Source organism: Bufo gargarizans, chromosome 6 (genome assembly GCF_014858855.1).
Source record: "Bufo gargarizans isolate SCDJY-AF-19 chromosome 6, ASM1485885v1, whole genome shotgun sequence".
Taxonomy (NCBI): Eukaryota; Metazoa; Chordata; class Amphibia; order Anura; family Bufonidae; genus Bufo; species Bufo gargarizans.
In genome coordinates, this window is record NC_058085.1 from 120,915,815 (window position 1) to 120,939,345 (window position 23,531).

The following is a 23,531-nucleotide window of genomic DNA, read 5'->3' on the forward strand; positions in this document are numbered from 1 at the left end:
TTATCATCCCCATAGTGGGCGCCCTTTTTCAATTGAAGGCTTTTTTGACATGTGAATCCACTAATGTGATTTATTTGATAAAATGTCCCTGTGGCCTATTATATATTGGAGAGACTACACAAGCGATTAGAGATCGCATTGGGAAACATAAATCTACTATTCGTGCTAAGAATTTAATGTTACCTATCCCATTTCATTTTGAACAGTGCAAACATGGGATTGCTCAATTGAGGTTCCAAGTATTGGAACAGGTCAAAAGACCTAGGAGAGGAGGAGATTTGAAGAAGCTGTTATTGCGCAGAGAGGCTTATTTGATCCATACATTGGATACTTTGCATCCTAGAGGCCTCAATAGAGATTACGAGATCATGCATATTTGATATGCTAATATTATACATACATTTTTATTTTTCAGACATCTAATATTCGGTGAGGGATCTTATATACCTGGAAGTATGAAATAAATACGTTTTGTAATGGATATACATATATATGATTTGGAAGTTTTTTCTGCATATATGTGATTGTGAAGTGTAATCTGAGACACATACCCAGCTTTAGTGATTTACTGATGGGCGTATTTTTGTTAATTATACACCCCTCCCACCACCTGTGCAGGTGAGGGGAGTAGGTGATGATGTCACAAGGGGAGGAGTTTATCCCATTATATATAACTGGGTCATTCTATATATCTGTACCTGTTGATGAAGGCATGCTAGCCGAAACACGTCCAGGATTGTGGACATTTCTGATTTGATAAATTTGATGAAATAAACATCACATGATTGAAGACACGATTGCTGGGATTTTCTTCGAATATACGTGGATATTATTTCCTATTCCGTGCAACGTGCAAACAGAGTGAGTGCCGACAGTTTTTTCTTGTAGTTAAGCCCACCGACAGGGACTGTTCTGGAACGTCCCATGGTTAATGCCCGTGTCCCAAAACGAGACGGATGAGAAAACTAGATTTTTGTACTCGCCGTAAAATCTGTTTCTCTTCCGTTCATTGGGGGACACAGCTCACACCCAGTTTTTTGTTTATGGGCGTTTTCAGGCCTGTGTGGTTCTGGGTTTGCACATAATGTGATTTTCTTATGTCTGCCTTCTCCTACTGCTTTTGCACTAAACTGATTAGCTTGGTCCCTGCAGGAAGGGATATAGCTGAAGGGGAGGAGCTTACACTTTGTGTGCTTAGTGTCTGCCTCCTAGCGGCAACAGCTATAGCCATGGTCAATGCCTGTGTCTCCCAATGAATGGAAGAGAAACAGATTTTACGGTGAGTACACAAATCTTGCTTTTTCAAGACAATAAAAAAAAGTTGCCCAAAGCTAGGAATTGCAGTAAAATAATAAAAGGAAAAGGAGCTATGCTCACTCATTTAATCCCCCTTCCCCCTCCCATGCTGGGCTTTTCCCTGCCAAGCTTTGTTTAGACTACTTTCAGACTAGCGGCAAAAACCGCCGTCAGGCTGTTCCGGCAGGTGAACAGCCTGTCGGATCTGTGCTGCCGCTAGTGCACGCGTGCCCCTGGACTACCGCTCCGGCCCCATTGACTATAATGGAGGGGCCGGAGTTCCGGCGGCAGCACTACAAACATGCCGAAAAGCGGCCGGAATAAAACTACGCTTAGGAATTGCGGACAAAAAAAGGCATTTTCTATGAGAGTGCTGGCGATGTGCAGTCTGCAAAATATACTTATATTGCGTGCCAAGACGGATCAGTTTGGCTCAGTTTCGTCAAGCGGACAGCAAAATGCTGCGGGCAGCGTTTTGGTGTCCGCCTCCAGAGCGGAATGGAGACTGGAGGCAAACTGATGCACATTGCTGGTGTCAGTGTTTCAGATCCGCAAAACACATTCTGACGTGTGAATGGACCCTAATAGTGAGTAAAGATTACCCAGTGACACTATTGCAATATGTTGCTATAAACAGACCAATACAAACTGCTACAAATCATTCATGAGAACTGTTTGCTTAATCAGGAACTGATACAGAAGCTTAGAACTTTGGAATAATATACAAAGACATTAAGCTAATACATAAGTGGAGAAGTCAGGATTAGTGTGCTACGTGTATGGGAAATAACCAATGAGAAACATTTGCATAACAAGAATATAAGTAACCACAAATGTTCATGGTTGTTTCTACTCATTTCCTGCAGTTACTCCCCTCAGTAATTTAGTGCACAGAGGGAAGTGAAGAGAAATCAGCAGCTTTTAGTGCAATATAATTAATGAATTGCAATTCATATATATTTTACACAACAGCTTGCTTTTATATTTGTGCATATTTTTCTTTATATTTTTTCTTAACTATTTAAGGCTACTTTCACACTCGCGTTTTGGTTGGGTCCAGCATGGATCTGCAAGAACGGATCCGTTAAAATAATACAACCACACGCATCCATCATGAACGAATCAGTTTGTATTATCTGTAACATAGCCAAGACGGATCAGTCATGAACTCCATTGAAAGTCAATGGGAGACGGATCCATTTTCTATTGTGCCAGATAAAACGGATCCGTCCCCATTGACTTACATTGTGTGCCAGGACGGATCCATTTGGCTCAGTTTCGTCAAGCGGACAGCAAAACGCTGCAGGCAGCATTTTGGTGTCCACCTCCAGAGCGGATTGGAGACTGAACGGAGGCAAACTGATGCATTCTGAGCGGGTCCTTTTCCATTCAGAATGCATTAGGGCAAAACTGATCCGTTTTGGACCGCTTGAGAGAACCCTGAACGGAAAGCCAAAACTCGAGTGTAAAAGTAGCCAGCAAAGCACCCCCACACCATCAGTGATTGGGTGCTGCGCCAGATGACCTGGCCTCCACAGTCACCGGACCTGAACCCAATCGAGATGGTTTGGGGTGAGCTGGACCGCAGAGTGAAGGCAAAAGGGCCAACAAGTGCTAAGCATCTCTGGGAACTCCTTCAAGACTGTTGGAAGACCATTTCAGGTGACTACCTCTTGAAGCTCATCAAGAGAATGCCAAGAGTGTGCAAAGCAGTAATCAAAGCAAAAGGTGGCTACTTTGAAGAACCTAGAATATGACATATTTTCTGTTTCACACTTTTTTGTTATGTACATAATTCCACATGTGTTAATTCATAGTTTTGATGCCTTCAGTGTGAATCTACAATTTTCATAGTCATGAAAATAAAGAAAACTCTTTGAATGAGAAGGTGTGTGTGTGTGTGTGTATATGTATATGTATATGTGTATGTGTATGTGTATATATATATATATATATATATATATATATATATATATATATATATATATATATATATATATATATATATATATATATATATAGAAAGAAAGTGTGGGCAGCACCACTATCTGTAAAGTATATGCGGAGTGCCAGCGGCTGGGTAGGCGATCCACCTCCAAACGTATAAAAATAAGAAATTCCGCAGCACATCCAGGTTGTAAGAAAGTAAAAAAAGACTTTATTCACCAAGCATGCGACGTTTCAATCCTCTCAATGGGATTTTCCTCAGGCAGTGACATAGTAAGCAGTGCAATGTGCGTATTTAAACGCTTTCACATCATTAAACAATCAAATAATCAAAGTACATCCATTTAAAGAAAATACATTTAAAAATAGTGATACAAACAGTATTATCAACATCCTGATACATTCACATTGTATCCCCGAATTCAATTCAATGATGCAGTGTTAATCATTCCCATAACCAATTCGGCATATCATGTACAGCATAAAATATTTTAATTATGACAATTATCAATCCAGGTGCATATCTTCTGTGAAAATTAAATGTGCAGGTGTACCTTCAGCAGAGTGATGAGTCCGCTCATAGGAGTGTGCGATGGGGCCGATACACATGGGTCCCGGCGTCCCGGGTATACTACTGCGCATGTCGCAGGACCTTCCTAGGGGTTCCGATCACATGACCATCACAATGTGCTGATGGTTGAAGTGCGCATGTCCAAGGACCTTCCGACATGTGACCGCAGTCCGCACTAAACCCTCCGGTCACGTGATTAGATATATCACATGCTCTGGGCTAGATGATGTTGCTTGAGTGTATCACATGATCGGAACTCCATGGTAAGGCAATAGAAAAGTATGATAATATTCAGGACACGCAATATAAATGTAAATGTGTCATGAAACATCTACATCTCGAAAATATGGCTATATCTACATCATCATTTACGTCCTAAAAGGCAATAACTCATCAAACAATAAAAAATAGACATACAGATATAGACCTGAGCATGCGGCTGATCCACTACACGTACTGTCACTGGTCCTAGTGGAGTCTTACTGTGTATCGCATGCTCACCTTCCACACATGTCAGTATCGATGGGTCAGAGGTCAATCAGAGGGGATAAAGGTGATTGTATATCGATGGAAGTACCATCATTATACAAAGAGAAATAATGAGTGTTATGCGTAAATACCGCCATTTCTCTTTTAAAGTACTGAAATCAGTATATTTCGTTACAAGATCGTCCCCTAGTCTACTCGAGGAGTTCAGTACAAGTGGCCCATGTTGTCACCATAAAGCCCCAAGCTGAAATGTCCCGCCTGTCAGATGGATACCATCCCTGGAAATCCAGCATGTCAGGTTCGGGATCATCCTCTAGATTCCGGGGATAAACCTGTACAATTCTCTTTGTATAATGATGGTACTTCCATCGATATACAATCACCTTTATCCCCTCTGATTGACCTCTGACCCATCGATACTGACATGTGTGGAAGGTGAGCATGCGATACACAGTAAGACTCCACTAGGACCAGTGACAGTACGTGTAGTGGATCAGCTGCATGCTCAGGTCTATATCTGTATGTCTATTTTTTATTGTTTGATGAGTTATTGCCTTTTAGGACGTAAATGATGATGTAGATATAGCCATATTTTCGAGATGTAGATGTTTCATGACACATTTACATTTATATTGCGTGTCCTGAATATTATCATACTTTTCTATTGCCTTACCATGGAGTTCCGATCATGTGATACACTCAAGCAACATCATCTAGCCCAGAGCATGTGATATATCTAATCACGTGACCGGAGGGTTTAGTGCGGACTGCGGTCACATGTCGGAAGGTCCTTGGACATGCGCACTTCAACCATCAGCACATTGTGATGGTCATGTGATCGGAACCCCTAGGAAGGTCCTGCGACATGCGCAGTAGTATACCCGGGACGCCGGGACCCATGTGTATCGGCCCCATCGCACACTCCTATGAGCGGACTCATCACTCTGCTGAAGGTACACCTGCACATTTAATTTTCACAGAAGATATGCACCTGGATTGATAATTGTCATAATTAAAATATTTTATGCTGTACATGATATGCCGAATTGGTTATGGGAATGATTAACACTGCATCATTGAATTGAATTCGGGGATACAATGTGAATGTATCAGGATGTTGATAATACTGTTTGTATCACTATTTTTAAATGTATTTTCTTTAAATGGATGTACTTTGATTATTTGATTGTTTAATGATGTGAAAGCGTTTAAATACGCACATTGCACTGCTTACTATGTCACTGCCTGAGGAAAATCCCATTGAGAGGATTGAAACGTCGCATGCTTGGTGAATAAAGTCTTTTTTTACTTTCTTACAACCTGGATGTGCTGCGGAATTTCTTATTTTTATATATATATATATATATATATATATATATATATATATATATATATATATATATATATATATATATATATATATATATATATATATAGTGTGAATCAAAGTCAGAGCACCATATACATAATGGAGAAGGGAGGTGAGCCACCAGGTTAAAATATTGTTCTTAAACAATCAATATAGGTAAATTCTTATCAAATTTCTTTGATAATACTTCTTTGGGATAATAGGATTATTTGTGCTTACCTGTAAAATCCTTTTCTCGCCGAGTTCATTGGGGGACACACAGGAGACTATGGTTATAGCTGCTGCTGCCACTAGGAGGTGACACTAGGCAAAAAAGCTCCTGCAAACACTGAGCTAATCAGTTTGTGCAAAAGCAGTAGGAGCAGCCAGGAGAAGCCAACAGAAACTAATCGTATGAAAGAGAGCAAAGAGATCTGGAGATGGGTCAGAACCAAGAACAGGTGGGACCCATCAAAAAGAACCAGCAATGTACTTACTGGGAGGGTGCTGTATCCCCCAATGCACTCAGCGAGAAAGGGATTTTACAGGTGAGCACAAAAAAATTCTTCTCGCTCGTATCATTGGGGGACACAGGAGACCATAGGACATTACAAAGCAGTACCATGGGAACAAAAGGATAGAACAAATCTAAGGCTGGCCATGGGATCCCGCACAGAAATGTGGGGAAAGGATGCACAGGAACCCTGAATACGACAGGAAGAGCATTAACCAGGGAAGGCCAGCCAGAGAGCGTAGAACGCACCGGGTCTCAGACTGGGCAAAAAGAGGAAAACCCAGTGTTAAACAAAGCCCAAGGGCTCGGGAGTCTTCAGAAGATGTGGATAGCAGCACATAATATCAACAAGAAGGATAAGCATGTCTGATGACTGAAGGTGATGTGCGGAAGGTACTTCCGGATAACGAGGACCACAGAATTGCTGTGGGGACCTGGACTGGAAACACAGGATGTCTTGCATGACAATAGGCCCCATGGAAAACCGAGGGGTGTTTACGCAACAGAAATTAGTCTGTAGAATCTGGGTATGCACGAGACCTGGCAAACAAGCAACAGGAATACCCAGACACGAATATACCAAATGTTTAAGTATCGGGATGGCATACTTCAACCCAGGAAAAACTGGGAAAACTGGAAGAAATTACTGGGCAACTGGCAGAGGACTAGTCCTGTAGGGATCTCCCAGGTACGCGAGGAGACACCTGTGGGCCAAATTGTAAAATAAAATAGAGAGTAGCTACTCCCTTGTAAAGAATCCAGAACAAGAAGAGAATTATAAAGTATGGAATATGATCACTCATCAAGACAGAGATAAGGGATGGCCAAAGGGAAAAAAAAGCCACAACGGGAACCAATCAGAGGAAAAACCATAGGCAAATGGGGAGTAGTCTGAGAGGAAAAGAGACTGTCCTCGGGGATCAATAGCATCTCAGCTGTGCAGCAGAGGTAAATGTGGCAGAAGAGTGCAGCCAAAGCAACGTCCGCCACTGGACAAATGGAAGACTGAGTAATGCTGGATCTAGGACCATATCATGACTGGCATTAGACAGCCTGAGGAAACTGAGCAACCGCACTGTTACAAGACAGCAGGCTTCAAAACATGAGAGAGCACATACATTCACCTGAAATACACTCCTGAAAGCCGATCCAAAAGGTAAGGATAGCAGCATACATCTCTGCTTAAAAAAGGAAACGCTCCCTAAGGAGCAGGTACTGTGGAAGACTGATGCCCCCAGAGCCGTAGAGGCTTGCAGTGAGACTTCTAACAAAAGAAGCTGCTTGATACTCCACAAATTGCCTGGATCAGGCAGACCCAACTGTAGGCTAAAGAACAAAAATAGTGATAGGTAGAAGCAAAGTTGACGAAAATCGGAGGTGTGTAGATTTGTAGAGACCATCTACTGTCACTGTGTAGAGACTCTGCCTGAAGGGGACAATGTGGTCAACAGTGGAATGCACAGATTGGTCCGAGATAGGAGAAATACTTCTACAGGAGAGAATGTGACTATGTCCGACGTCACAAAAATACTAGAGAAAATCTGGCGTTCTTGAACAGTTACCTTAAGAGTATGGACACTGGCCAGGTAGACAGAAACAGCATCTGCAGGGAGCGCAATTACTGGTCTTGCGGAGGGGCATAACGTCGAAAGGGGGTTGCGTTCCAGCAACGAAACATCTATTAGCATTGACAAGATGCGACAGCACCATGACTCCGTCCGGTGAGGGGGGGAAAAGCAGTTGATGCACAGTATGTGCCCTGAAAAGGTGTGTCCCCTACAAAGCTATTACTCATCTCTTAAAAGAGGCAGTGTTGATGGTGTCACACCATGTGGTAGACCAATGTCAGAGAAACTAGGAGGTTATGCCAACCAGGGAAAACCCAGCAATAGTGCGCAACCGGGAGTAAATGGCTCATCAGCTATAGCATGCATACTAATGCGAATACCTGGTCAGAGAATGGAAGTACTGCAGATGACCATGTCATCAGGAATGAGTGGATGAATCAGCTAAAACTGCAAGCGCCAGCTGTGCCATTACGCCACCTATGAAGGGAGGTAATGCGACAGGTTGTACAGTATGCCATGGTCGTGAGATTACGCCACCTAAGGGGGGGGGGGTAATGCGACAGGCTGTACAGTCTCCAATGGTCGTGCGATTACGCCACCTATGGAGGGGAGTAATGAGACAGGCTGTACAGTATGCAGTGGTAGTGCATTTACGCCACCTAAGAGAGGGGGCAATGCTAGAGTGTGAGGCATCCAGTGGTAATTACTCCACCTGAAGAGTTAGTAAGGCTACTTTCCCACTGGCGTTTCTGGGTCCGCTTAGGAGATCCGTTTCAGGGCTCTCACAAGCGGCCCAAAACGGATCAGTTTAGCCCCAATGCATTCTGAATGGATAGGGATCCGTTCAGAATGCATTAGTTTGCTTCCGTTCAGCCTCCATTCCGCTCTCTAGGCGGACACCAAAACGCTGCCTGCAGTGTTTTGATGTCCGCCTGACGATACAGAGCCAAACGGATCCGTCCTGAGTTACAATGCAAGTCAATGGGGACGGATTAGTTTTCACTGAGACAATATGGTGCAATTGAAAATGGATCCGTTTGCATTATCATTATATATTTTTTGGTTCATTGTAATGCAAACGGATCCGTTCTGTACGGATACAAGCGTTTGCATTATAGGTGCGGATACCAGACGGATCCGCACCTAACGCAGGTGTGAAAGTAGCCTTACACTATGATGTACGGTATACGTGGGCAGTGCAATTAGTCCGTCTATGGATGGAAGGTCATATGATAGGATGCAAGGTATACATTGGTAGTGCCATTACTGTGTCTAAGTAACGAGGGGAATATGGTCCTATATACAGCAACCAGTGTTAATGGAAATACACGGCCAATACGTGTCAGTGGAAGGGGCGTTGAGACAACATGTAAAACATCTAGTGGACTTGTTACAGAGAAGTGTGGCAGTAACTACATGGGGGGAGCGCACATGCACCACCTTAGAGGGCGTTAATTCTGCAACAGACACCACATTTAGCACTTGATAGTACCAGGGTAACTTATTATTTTTTAAACAGTCGTGTATTCGAAAACTGAAACCCCTAGCCTCAACTGGGAAGGGGTTAATTTTAAAACTACACAGCCATGTAATGGGGAAGCCAAACTCAGTAAGGTGGCAGTCAAGTACGTTTTTTTGTTTTTTGGACAGAGAGGCCCCGGAGACGGAGCTCAGCAGGCTCCTGGAGAAGGGGGACATCTAGGCGCAAGAGATTTCGCCCCTGGGAGACAGTCCCCACCCCCCAAACTCCAGGATGCGCCGGGAAGAATGGCCATGGTATTCTCAAACCCCAGACCAAGGAGACCTGGAACGGGCGTACCCTATGCCCGGCAGCTAGATGTAGCGGTCGCCCCAGGAGGGAATGTGACCCTGGGAAGTGGTACTGGTGCAAGGAGAGAAACCGAGCCGGGAGGCAACAGCATTTGGCCGGGGAATGGAGGGGTGGAGAGGGGAGGTGGGGGTGAGAGATTGGGGGAGGTGGTGGATAGAGGGGGTTATACTCACCCCATCTTCATCCTCTTCTGTTCAGTCCTGCCTCCTACAGACACTAAGCTAAAACTGATTAGCCCAGTGTATGCAGGAGGGATATAGCCGAGAGGAGGAGCTAGCACTTTTTTTTTTTGCCTAGTGTCTCCTCCTAGTGGCAGCAGCAGCTATACCCATGGTCTCCTGTGTCCCCCAATGATACGAGCGAGAAAAGCCCTTTTCTGCGCATTCAAGTTGTAGAAGTTGAAACATGAACCCTCCACGGCTGGCTGTTGTGCCACACAATACATTTCTACAGTGTATGGTATTATAAGATGTCCTTTGCTGTGCATATACTTACCAACATTTTAGTTGGCAAGTCTGGTGTGTGTAAGCTCCGTGCTAGGAATGCCCAAAGCCACCCAAACCATACAAGAACACCCACTTATGGGCAGAGCTTACATTAGACCTACTCATTTTGGGCATAGGACAGCCCACATTTGCTAGGACTAGAACGGTCACTGAAAATTTGTGACCGTCCCTGCAAATTCAGGACAGTTGGCAGCTATAGGTGCAGTGTTCTTTTTAAATAGCACATGTAGGTGTCTCGCCCCAGCACCACTCATTTCTTCTTCCACGGTTATAATACAATTGTCACTCACTTCAATATCTTCTCTGTGCCTTTTCCTCTGGCGGGGGGATGGCTGTCCTTTATTATGGGTGGAATATGATGTCATTGCGCACCAAACAGACAATCTGCAATAAAACAGTGAGGAGCAGAGTAACACCATACAGCTTTTAGGGCACACATTCACAATTCCGAGCCTAAGGGAGAGATACACTCACTTTGCCAGTGCCCGTCCTGGGGGGTCCATCAGCGTGTGCCATTTGGAAGAGTCAGTTAAAAGAGATGGTAATACATGTCCTAAGAGAGTGAGTGTGAGCTGCTGCATGTCCAGACAGAAGATGGCATAGAGAAGTTCTACTGCTCGCAATGCAAATTCCATCCGAGTTTCTTTAAGGAGCTCCTAGAAAGAGAGGAATTTAACAAAGGTCACCTGCACATATATCTTTTTTTGAATCAAAATAGTTTTTATCGATTTTCAATAAAGGCATTAACAAAATAAAGATTTTGTATAAAACAACAAATATCCTGTCAGTCCATACATCAGAGTCTTTCCAACATAATGAGACTGTCACAATATTAACATGAAGGCATCGTAGTACAGGATAGAAAGACAGATACATGTTATTATAAGGATACAGGACATTGCAGAATTAGTGTGTAACATCCAACCAACCCCCCCTCCCCCCTTCACTTGATCCAACAGAGAGACAGTTGCAGTACCTTTGTTTCTCTATTAATTATGTCTCAGGAAGGCCATTTCAATGAGAGCTGAAATTAAAGTGATCGATCGACATCTCCCATTCAACAGCATGTGCTAAGATATCTGGCCCAATAGAGAAAATTGCCCTCGTATGCGATCTCTTGATAGGGCCGCAGAAGCCAAACTCCTGTTCTCCACCCAACTCCTCCATATCGACAGGAATTTGTTGGGACATTTTCTCTTGACATAGACTCCTCTCTCAAAGTGTAAAACTGTATTTCAGCCGATTTATATATCCCTGTTTGTTGGGCGGATTACTTCTTATCCAGTGTTTAGCAAGTAAAACCCTCTCCTGGAACAGCATTCTATGTATGCACAATGACAGCTTATCGTCTATTTCTGAAGAGTCCAGAATACCCAATACACAGACTCTTGGATCATTAGGCAATCGTATCTGGGTCGTAACTGTTACGAGTTCACGTATATCTTCCCAAAATTTCCTCCAATTTTGGCAGTTCCAAACCATATGAAGCAGTGTTGCTTCTATTTCTCCACAGCGAGGGCATGAGGAGCCCGGTCGAGCACCTATTTTGAATAGAAATTTTGGGGTTCTATACACTCTGTGTATTAGGTATAGCTGGGACAATCTCCGAGATTCATTCAGCGTAAGACTAGTGGTTAAAGCCAGAACATCAGTCCATTGTTCTTGAGATATTGTTCCTATATCCTCTTCCCATTTTCCTTTTACCAAGGGAGTTGAGGAGGCATTGGTGTCAAGTATAAATTTATATAGTCGTGATATCAGGCCTTTTGTGGACCTGCTCTCCAGTAGCTGTTTCACCACAGGAGGGGGGGGGGGGGGGGGGGGTGACAACCATCAAACCCTTCAGAAATTGTGTATGACAAGCATGTCTTAATTGCAGAAATTGAAAAAAAATGCCGTTTTGGGTAGGCCAAACTCTTCCTGAAGCTGAGTAAAAGATTTGAACAGTCCTTGAGATTGAATTTGGCCCAAAAATAGTATGCCCCTCTCCTCCCATGGGGAAAAGCCTTCTAGTCTGAATATCTCTGGTAATTGGGGATTCCGCCATAATGGCGTATTCTCGCTAAAACCGGTTAAATTTGCCAGTTCCTTGAATTTTGACCAAACTTTGGTTATAGAGGGAAATTGTGGGAAGTTTCCTACCTAGAGGGTGCTGCCCGCTCACTTCAAATCGAAGCAATAGGTGCTCTCTGCTTCATACTATGAGCAACTATCTCAGCCGAGGAGTCTAATTCATGTGTTCTAATCCAACCCCTAACATGCTGCAATTGTGCAGCTATAAAGTAGGACCACGGGTTCGGGAGGGACAAACCTCCTTCTTCCTTACATGTTTGGAGTGTCTCTATGCGAATTCTCAGTTGCTTTTTTTTTTCTCCATATCAGTGATCTAAAAATCCCCTGAATTTTGTAAAATATCCTCTGACCTGCACATATCTAACGAGGGAACAATTCTCAGTCATTCCTCTAGGCCCATAAGTATCATAACAATTTGTATACACAGTGATCCCTGCCAGCCTGTGCAGAGATTGGTATGGAACAGCGGGTACCAATTTATTCATACATTTCCAGGAGGAATAACTGAGGGAAGGGACAATACAGAGTTCTAAGAAGACATACTTCAGGATAGCAATTTTGTGGTGAACGCAATTTAACTTTAAAGGGAACCTGTCACCGGGATTTTGTGTATAGACCTGAGGACATGGGCTGCTAGATGGCTGCTAGCACATCTGCAATACCCAGTCCCCATAGCTCTGTGTGCTTTTATTGTGTAAAAAAAAAACGATTTGATACATATGCAAATTAACCTGAGAGGAGTCCTGTATGTGAAATGAGTCAGGGACAGGACTCATCTCAGGTTAATTTGCATATGTATCAAATCGTTTTTTTTTTTTACACAATAAAAGCACACAGAGCTATGGGGACTGGGTATTGCAGATGTGCTAGCAGCCATCTAGCAACCCATGTCCTCAGCTCAATACACAAAATCCCGGTGACAGGTTCCCTTTAACCCCTTAAGGACCAGGCTCATTTTCACCTTAAGGACCAGGCCATTTTTTGCAAATCTGACCAGTGTCACTTTAAGTGCTGATAACTTTAAAACGCTTTTACTTATACAGGCCATTCTGAGATTGTTTTTTCGTCACATATTGTACTTCATGACACTGGTAAAATAAAGTCAAAAAAATTAATTTTTTTGCATAATAAAATACCTAATTTACCAAAAATTTGGAAAAATTAGCAAATTTCAAAGTTTCAGTTTCTCTACTTCTGTAATACATAGTAATACCCCCAAAAATTGTGATGACTTTACATTCCCCATATGTCTACTTCATGTTTGAATTATTTTGGGAATGATATTTTATTTTTTGGGGATGTTACAAGGCTTAGAAGTTTAGAAGCAAATCTTGAAATTTTTCAGAAATTTACAAAAACCCAATTTTTAGGGACCACTACAGCTCTGAAGTCACTTTGCGAGGCTTACATAATAGAAACCGCCCAAAAATGACCCCATTCTATAAACTACACCCCTCAAGGTATTCAAAACTGATTTTACAAACTTCGTTAACCCTTTAGGTGTTGCACAAGAGTTATTGGCAAATGGGGATGAAATTTGAGAATTTCATTTTTTTGCCTAATTTTCCATTTTAACCCATTTTTTCCACTAACAAAGCAAGGGTTAACAGCCAAACAAGACTGTATCTTTATTGCCCTGACTCTGCCGTTTACAGAAACACCCCATATGTGGCCGTAAACTACTGTACGGCCACACAGCGGGGCGTAGAGTGAAAGGTGCGCCGTATGGTTTTTGGAAGCCAGATTTTGCTGGACAGTTTTTTTGACACCATGTCCCATTTGAAGCCCCCCTGATGCACCCCTAGAGTAGAAACTCCATAAAAGTGACCCCATCTAAGAAACTACACCCCTCAAGGTATTCAAAACTGATTTTACAAACTTTGTTAACCCTTTAGGTGATGCACAAGATTTAATGGAAAATAGAGATACAATTTCAAAATTTCACTTTTTTGGCAGATTTTCCATTTTAATATTTTTTTTCCAGTTACAAAGCAAGGGTTAACAGCCAAACAAAACTCATTATTTATGGCCCTGATTCTGTAGTTTACAGAAACACCTCATATGTGGTTGTAGACCGCTGTACGGGCAAACGGCAGGGTGCAGAAGGAAAGGAATGCCACATGGTTTTTGGAAGGCAGATTTTGCTGGACTGGTTTTTTGACACCATGTCCCATTTGAAGCCCCCCCGATGCACCCCTAGAGTAGAAACTCCAAAAAAAAGTGACCCCATTTTAGAAAGTACGGGATAGGATGGCAGTATTGTTGGTACTAGTTCAGGGTAGATATGATTTTTGGTTGCTCTATATTACACTTTTTGTGCGGCAAGGTAACAAGAAATAGCTTTTTTGGCACGTTTTTTTTTTGTTATTTACAACATTCATCTGACAGGTTAGATCACGTGGTAATTTTATAGAGCAGGTTGTCACGGACGCAGCGATACCTAATATGTATACAATTTTTTTTTATTTATGTAAGTTTTATACAATAACTTCATTTTTAAAACCAAAAAATTGTTTAGTGTCTCCATAGTCTGAGAGCCATAGTTTTTTAAGTTTTTGGGCGATTATCTTGAGTAGGGTCTAATTTTTTGCGGGATGAGATGACAGTTTGATTGGCACTATTTTGGGGTGCATATGACTTTTTGATCGCTTGCTATTACACTTTTTGTGACGTAAGATGGCAAAAAATAGCTTTTTTTACACCGTTTTATTTTTTTTTTTTTTTACGGTGGTCACCTGAGGGGTTAGGTCATGTGATATTTATATAGAGCCGGTCGATACGGACGCGGCGATACCTAATATGTATACTTTATTTTTATTTATGTAGGTTTTACACAATGATTTTATTTTTGAAACAAAAAAAAAAAAGATGTTTTAGTGTTTCCATAGTCTAAGAGCCATAGTTTTTTCAGTTTTTGGGCGATTATCTTGAGTAGGGTCTCATTTTTTGCGGGATGAGATGACGGTTTGATTGGTACTATTTTGGCGTACATGCGACTTTTTTGATCACTTTTATTACCTTTTTTGGGAAGTAAGGTGGGCAAAATTTCAATTTTCTCATAGTTTTTATTTTTTTATTTTTATGGCGTTCACTGTGCGGGGAAAGTAACATGGCCGTTTTATAGATCAGGTCGTTACGGACGCGGCGATACCTAATATGTGTAGTTTATTTTATTTTTTTAATTTTTATTCAGTGATAAATGTTTTTTTTTTTTATCTTAACTTTTTTCACTTATTCTTTTTATTTTTTGACCCAGACCCACTTGGTTCTTGAAGATCCAGTGGGTCTGATGTCTGTAAAATACAGTACAGAACCTATATAGGTTTCTGTACTGTATTTTACTTACACTGAACAGATCTATGCTTTCAGCACAGATCTGTTCAGCACCATGGACAGCAGGACGCCTGAGCAGGCGTCCTGTTGCCATGGGAACCTTCCCCGTCTGCTCAGTTATGGTCAGAACTTCGCAGACGGGGAAGGGTGAGGACGGGGCTTCGGGGGGCTCTCTCCCTCTCCATCGGGGGGCTGCAAAGGCACAGCAGCCCCCCGATCGGAGAGGGAGGGAGCTCCCTCTTACTGTTAACCTTTTCCATACAGCGGTCCGTACGGACCGCTGTATGGAAAGGGTTAAACGGCTGACATCGCATCAACGATGTCAGACGTTTATACCAGGGTGCCAGCAATGTGCTGGCACCCTGGTATACCCACTGTACACCAACGATTACGCTATAGGAGGCGGGCGGGGGATCGCGATCCCGCCTGCCGCACCACACGCCTCCCGCAACGCCCCCACCGCCTGCGACACCCCCCCTGCACCACCCGCCGCCATCAAATCATGCAGGGGTGCAGGGGGGGGTGTACTATATTGATTTTAGGCACTCTAAAGTTTCTGATCCCCGCGGTCAGGGACCGCGGGGATCAGAAACTGCAAAAAGCGCAGCAAACCGCAGGTCTGAATTGACCTGCGGTTTGCTGCGATCGCCGACACGGGGGGGGGGGGGGAATGATTTCAGCCGGCATCCTGTTCAAATTAACCCCTGCGGCGCCGGAATGCCGATTTTAAAGTCAGGACGTACCGGTACGTCCTTGGTCCTTAAGGACTCGGGAAATAGGGCGTACCAGTACGTCCTATGTCCTTAAGGGGTTAAAGAGCACTCAGCTCTCCTGAAATATGTCTTAGCAAAACATTGACATAAAATAATTCTGAAGACTCTTTCTATAGAACTGCGTGTTGTACCATTCCACTTGTATTCTTCCTGGAAATATATGAATAAATTGACAACTTGGTGTCTCCATTCTACTTTTCAATAGGTTGTTTCCCTAAACCATCTAAGGCTACTTTAACACCTGCGTTCGGTGCCGATCCGTCTTGTATCTGCACAGACGGATCCGCATCGATAATGCAAATGCTTGTATCCATTCATAATGGATGCGTTTGCATTATTCATAAAAAAAAAAAAAAAAGGCCAAGTCAAAACAGATCCGTCTTGACTTACATTGAAAGTCAATGGGGGACGGATCAGTTTTTAATTGCACCATATTGTGTCAGTGAAAAACGGATCCGTCCCCATTGACTTACATTGTCAGGACGGATCCGTTTGGCTCTGCATCGTCAGGCGGACACCAAAACGCTGCAAGCGCCTAAAAAACGCAATGGAGCAGCCAAATTGATGCATTGGGGCTGAACTGATCCGTTTTGGGCCACTTGTGAGAGCCCTGAAACGGATCTCACAAGCGGACCCAGAAACGCCATGTGAAAGTAGCCCATCATGATCAGCACTGACTGCTAGTGTCACAGTGTGTAGAGATATGCCCAGTTGACAATTTATTCATACATTCTCCGGAGGAATAACTTGCAGGGATAGAACAATGCAGAATTCTAAGACGACATAATCCAGTACAGTAATTACTGAAACAGACTTGTTAAGAGAGCTGATGGGTATCTTGATCTTTAAATCTGTAAATTTAATTTGCAGTTTTTGTTCTGATCTTTGCTGGCTTTACTACGATTGTTTGCAACTCTGTGTAAAGACCCCTTTACATGCACCGACACAGCAGGCAATTATCAGGAACACACAGTCTGTCCCTGATAACCGCCTGCTCTTCTGAGCAGGTGAGAGCTGCCTTTACATCCCCTCCACTGTATGGGGACAAGTGATCGCTACTGTGATCGTTCGTCCTCATACAGATTCATTCTTTCTGGGCAGCAAATCCCCGATTACGACAATCTGATCCCCAGAAATGATGATGATTTTGGTCCCCTCATCAAATCATTGGGCTATAGTAATGGGTTGATTACTGTGAACAAACGGTCATATGGATGCTCATTCCTGATAGTCTGTGTAAAGGGGCCTTTACCTATCTTTTATTGAAATATTTCCTTTGCAGGAAAAAAAAGAAGAAGTTGTGTTAAAAAGGGCAGTATACACATTAAAGGTATATTCCAGTTTCATGATACTGATGACCTATTGTCAGGATAGAAGTTCGAATAGTAGATGACGGCAGCATATTCTTCCAAAAATTCTTTATTAGTAGTTAGTATATGAGAAAATGTTTAAAAAGGCCAATAAAAGCAGCAACATTTCGACTTCGCAGTAGTCTTTGTCAAGCAAAACACAACAAGGGTCTAATATTCAACAACCCTCCTCCTGACGAAGTCAATTATAGCATAAACTATGTATTTTGAATCATGACGCATTGATAAGTGGCATATTATTTAATTCCCAACTTTTATTACGTAGTTATTAGTGTATTTTAATTATGTTCAATAAAATTTGATTGATTATTAAAAGGAACTCATTATTCTTGGATGTGTAATTTACATATTGAGCGTTCCAGTGAGGTGTATACATTGAAATTTTGGATTGATTTTTGCGATAATATTCAACAATATGGCCAATAGAAGGCTCATAGTATTAAGATGAGTATGAATCAAATATGCCTATTCGCAACAAAGGAATCATGTAAGCATCCTAATTAACAGGAACACAGCCCCAAGCACTACCACCTCGACGTGCGTTTCACCCCAAAGGCTTCTCCCTGACCCATACTGGGGATAACCCAGTTACCTATATCGATGATTTTCAGATTTTTTTATTTGATTGACATATTCTATAATATCGCCGATATATTAAAAGGAGAATATTATTGTTTTACAGAACATTGCCCCTCTCTGTATCCTTTCCTTCATGCTACTCTCCTTTTTCATTATTTGTGCAAAATGTATTTATATTTATTAATAAAGTCAGATATTTTTATACATATTGAGTCTCATTGGTTTGTGTAACATGTGACATATACCTTTTTATATCCTGACTCGTGTTAATGTGATGTAAGCAATTTACGTCTCAAAAAAGTTTCTAAACTTAAAATATATTCTAAAGAAAACAGACATGCCACATTTCTGCCAGTCCCTAGTTGCTTTAAATGTGTATCAACAAGTGTTGCTAGCACATTATTATTATTTTTTTATATGAAATAGGGTTCATTACAAGTGATCTATAGATAAAATGAAACACTTCAGAAAAAACTAATAGATTGTGTTCAGGCTAATGTAGCATCTGAGGGGTGGTGCATGACATATGGATTCAAAGGACACCAAAGAGAACCCCTGCGTCATGCTCCACCCTCTCAACTCCTGCACTAGGCATAACGCAAAGTATCCATTCTGCTCAGATTGTTCCGTTAAGTAACACAATATGGGATATTTAGAAATCCAATTTCAGCAATGATGCAATTTTAAATGGCGCTCGCTGGAGATGTATCATAGGCAGCTTCATTCCAGCTAGGTACGTACTATAAAAAACAGAATCTGCAGAAGCAAAAAAAGGCTCTGAAGCTGTCCATAGCCATTAAGTTTCACCAATAATATTTTAAAGAAAATTAACTGCGATGATGCTAGTCCTATGTACAGAAGCAGTTCCCAGAAATGTCTGCAACCAACATCACATATTACGGTAAGTTTTTATTACCTTTACCAAGTTGTTGCAGAACCAGTAGACACCCCCCATGTGCAGTAAGGTGTCAAAGATGTGAAGAGACCTGATGTCCACCCAGCCCTTCTCTAATGTGGAACTGAAGGCTCCATGTAAGACCTCTTTAATTGGCTTCTTGGAGGGCAGGCGGTGAACATAAGGCACAGGCTCACTTCCAGTCACAGCGAATTTGATCTGAGTGGCTGTCTGTTGCAGAACTTCAGAACACATGTTCTCCAGGATGGAGCTCATGATGATCACTCTATGAAATAGAAGCAGTAAGTTGTCAACTTGGAGGACAAAAAAGAGGAACAAAAGAAGTAGTGGAATACCAATATACAATACCAGTTTATTAAGGTGATTTTTTATAAAAGGATGTAAAAGCTCACCGCTCATTATAAAACTGCAGAATGTTGTCACCATACATGGGTGTCCCCAGCTGCCGGATCATCTGCAGAGATTTATCCCTCTCATCCAGGCCCAACATACGAACATGGGCCACCAACCAGGCAACAGCACACACGGCCAAGCTACAAACCTTTCCTTTAATGTTGTCTGTGATTTTCTGTAATACAAAATATAAAAATAATTCATTTTAAATTGATCGCCTATTCTTTGAATAGGCCATCACTATCTGATATGCTGGGGTTCTGATTCCCAGCACCTTTGTCGATCAGCTGTTCGGGAGTAGCTCCAGTGCAGGAACTATACAGCTCAGTCCATCGTTTAGTGGATAGGGCTGATTACTGCAGCACTGTGGCCGCTGAAATAAATGGGAGCAGTACTGCAGTTACTAGCTGTCCACCACACAGTGAATGGAGTGGAGTAGTTCCACAGCATATTTCCATTGCCGGAGCTAGTCCCTAACCGCTTATCGATGGGGTGCTGGACCCCACTACTGATCAGATATTGTTGGCTTATTTTGCGGATATATCTGGACATCAGAAGGTGGAAGGTAAAGTCTTGATATCTACAGAATAGATGAAGAGGGTTATAATGTTTATTTTTCTTGGGGTGGTAGAAAAAGCGTCTTAATAAGTTTTCATCTGAAGGTATTAATTTACGTTTGGTAAGAGATTGAGCTCTTTGTGTTAAAGAGTTATACCCATCTCGTACATTGGTGGCACGTGGCCAGGATCTCTGGGAACCGCTAGTATCTCTAGAACGAGCCCCTCAAAATGAACCTATATGCTCCCCATTCACTTCTATAGGGAGTTTTGAAAATAGGAGCATGAGCGCGCTTAGCTATTTTCGTTGGACCCATAGAAGACAATGGAGACCACACCGTGCATGCAAGGCCTCCTCTACCTTCACCACTGTGTGACTGCCAGCAATAGCAGAGCTGGTGCTCAGCTATTTTTGAAACTCCCACAGATGTGAATGGAGGTTGACTGCCCTTGTGCAATGCCCTCTCCTTCATATTCTGAGACCCCTTCTGGAGATAGGAGTGGGTCCCAGGGGTGGCATATTCTAGGGATTTTTTCCATTTTCAGCAATGGCAATATGCACCTGCACATGAAGATATGCTGACTAACTTTTGTTTTTTGTCTTTGCATATCCTAGTGATATGCCACTAATGTCTATAGGAATACCCCTTTAAGGATTTTGTGAAAGTCACAATACTTAAAATGTACTTTTCTGGCAAAATATATACATTTGCTATGCCCAGTGCCGGGTTCTGTATCACTTTGAGTCATGCTCCACTCCCTCAGGTCCTGGATTACGTGCAACAAAATGTTAGTTTTGCCAGGGATGTTAGTATTAGAAATCCTGCATAGGTACAATTACGGTAGAATGACAATATCCCCAACGTATAAAAGAAAAAATATGAAATGTCTATGTATTCTAATGAAAACAAAGAGTGAGTAACCTTGATGTCAAAGAGTTATGGCAAGTAAAACGCACGGAGCAATTTATACCTGGATGGCTTCAAATGACAGGACTCCGTTCTCCCAGGCATTATGAACCTCAAGAATTGCTGCAGGAATACTAAGACAAACTTCATGCCACTTTGTCTGACTGCAACAACAAAAAAAAAAAGTAAATTCCAAGTAGGTCATGCAGGCTCTGTTCTAATTGCCCAGGATTTTAATATTCATGGCTTATTCTCAGGATAGACCATCAATATTAAAATCCTGGAATACCCCTTTAAATGAAGAAGAGAACTAAAAAAATCTGATACAGAATTTGCAATGGAAATCTGAGTCAGATTCTCAGATTTCTGCCATGAAATCAATAGTTATTCTGTGTGTGGCCACCCGCTGCAGTTTCGTTTGTTTCCAAAGAAGAAAGGTATATGTTGATGAGTGTCATACTTGACAGGACTAGATCAAATTTAGCAGATTTTACTGACAGCACTTCATAAAAATACCTACACCAATTTCATCTCTGTGGATGTATTGAGCAGAGCTACCAAGGCTTCCACTTTGGGGATATCAGGATGGCGGAAGCAGGGGTGCTCTGGGTTTAGCACTTTGCCCTCTCCTGGCATACAGGTCTGCATCCAGCTTTCAAAGAATGGTGTCTCTCCACCAGCACTCCCGTCTGATAGGATCATCTGTAATGTAAAGATTGTACATAAGGTAAGATAAAACTTTGCTTTGTCTGTAAATTCAGTGATTGTCAGTGGCCGTGTACAGTGGATGTGACATCAGTGCTACAGCACTGCAAAGAAAAGACCAGAGGAGAGGCAGCACTCGAGGGATTCAAACGGTAGGCAATGCTTATTTTACATCACCCTCTGCCTGTCTCCACATTTTCTCTAATCTCCCCCCAAACCTCAATATAAACAAATACTGCGACCCCAGTCCTGCATTCTCAATGAGCCCTAACAAAGACAGAAAATTGAATAAAAGTGCAACTTTGAAATATTCATAAGGTTATGGCTAGGTTATGAACGGTCATACAGTGAATAAGATGCAATGTATCTGCACATTCACTGTACGCATAGAGAACACAAAATAACTATTGACCAATGATGCCCCCTGGTGGACATGAAATAACATGTCATTTTAATAACATCACATAGCAAATCTATAACAATGAACAGATAGAATTCTAACTCTATAAGGGTAGTTTCACCAATTGCATTTTTTTTTATTAACGTTTCTGAAGCAGTTTTTGGAGAAAGAACCAGAAGAGAATCCGGCAGAAAGGCTAAGTCAGTCAGTCCTTTCTTTAGAGCTCCCATTCCGTTTGAAACCGCTTTTGGCTCTTAATCACGCAAAACTGCATGACAAGCTGCCACAAAAACTACAATATCTTTCTGAAAAATAAAATAAAAATCTGGGGTAGATTTAATAAATCTATAGATGGAGTAAACTTAGACAGCATAGACATACCCCAGATTTATCCCAGTGGCTGAGGCTGGATGATACAACTTTATATCAACTATTGGTGGGCTTAGTTTAAAACCGAATTTTAAGCCAGAATTGTGGTGCATATTAGATCACGCCTCTTTCCAGCAAAGCCGCACACCCTGGTTGGATTAGGCGCCGATAATTTCTCTAAACCTAGACGTGCCAACTTGCTTTGCATTTTGGAGCAATTTATGCCAGAATCTAGGTGCACTGACATGAATAAATGTGGGCTTGTGTGTGTGAAACCACCCTAGTGACATCAGATTGGTAGAAAGTAGATTGTAAATGGAGTACCTCAGAGCCATATGTCTGTGCCACATGACAGAGCATTAGAAAGGAGATATCAAATAGAAGAGCGCGGGTAGAGGCGGCTTTTGCTGTAAAAAAAAAAAAAAATACACAAAAAGATATATATATGCATGCGTCACCTTTTAATGCAATCTAAGCTAGAAATATTGACTGCATAGAGTGAAATCAATCATTAACCTGGGAGACTTACAGCTTTCAGCACTGATATGCCGGGTAAATTCATTCAGCCTGGAGGAACAGTAAAATGTATTGAGAAATGGAGGAAGACATTACAGCTGCATTGTATCTCCCCCCCACATATTATTACTTACTGGATAAATTTACGAGCAAAAGATTTCAATTTCCCTGTGGCAGCTGCAGCCGCCAGTAGGAGATCCAGACTTTTTCCAGTCAACATATGTCCCAAGACTCCCAGAAGACCTTCTGGAGACTTTGAGTGATCTGCATCCATTGTCTGTAATACAGAAAGCACATCTAGATGAGTGGGTTCTCTGTAAGGAAACACCAGGACACAGATTGTTTCTGGAGAGATGTTTTGATAATCTAGATGAAGAGTTATTACTGCATTATGGTTCTCATTAAGCTGAGAACACTGCCACATCATTACGCGTGAATGATTGAGACTCATTTAGATAAGTTCTATACTTGAACGTGCAGTGAATTTGCAGAACCCTCCTCCTGCATCAGATATATCCTAATAAGGCACAATTTTATACACATTGGGGGGGGGGGGGGGGGGGATTAAC

The 23,531-nt window shown here is 42.1% G+C and overlaps 1 protein-coding gene across 1 annotated transcript in view; it reads right to left on the bottom strand.

The window, feature by feature from the left end:
- The window catches only part of MED24 (mediator complex subunit 24), a 105,286-nt gene that overhangs the window by 24,278 nt on the left and 57,477 nt on the right, over positions 1-23,531 (bottom strand). The window contains exons 14-22 of the mRNA XM_044298419.1: positions 23,097-23,239; positions 22,976-23,013; positions 22,771-22,853; positions 21,493-21,674; positions 21,037-21,136; positions 19,507-19,682; positions 19,115-19,379; positions 10,545-10,726; positions 10,361-10,454 (exon numbers count right to left, since the gene is read on the bottom strand). Of these exons, the coding sequence (XP_044154354.1) occupies positions 10,361-10,454; positions 10,545-10,726; positions 19,115-19,379; positions 19,507-19,682; positions 21,037-21,136; positions 21,493-21,674; positions 22,771-22,853; positions 22,976-23,013; positions 23,097-23,239 (1,263 nt within the window). The remainder of the gene's footprint in view (positions 1-10,360; positions 10,455-10,544; positions 10,727-19,114; positions 19,380-19,506; positions 19,683-21,036; positions 21,137-21,492; positions 21,675-22,770; positions 22,854-22,975; positions 23,014-23,096; positions 23,240-23,531) is intronic.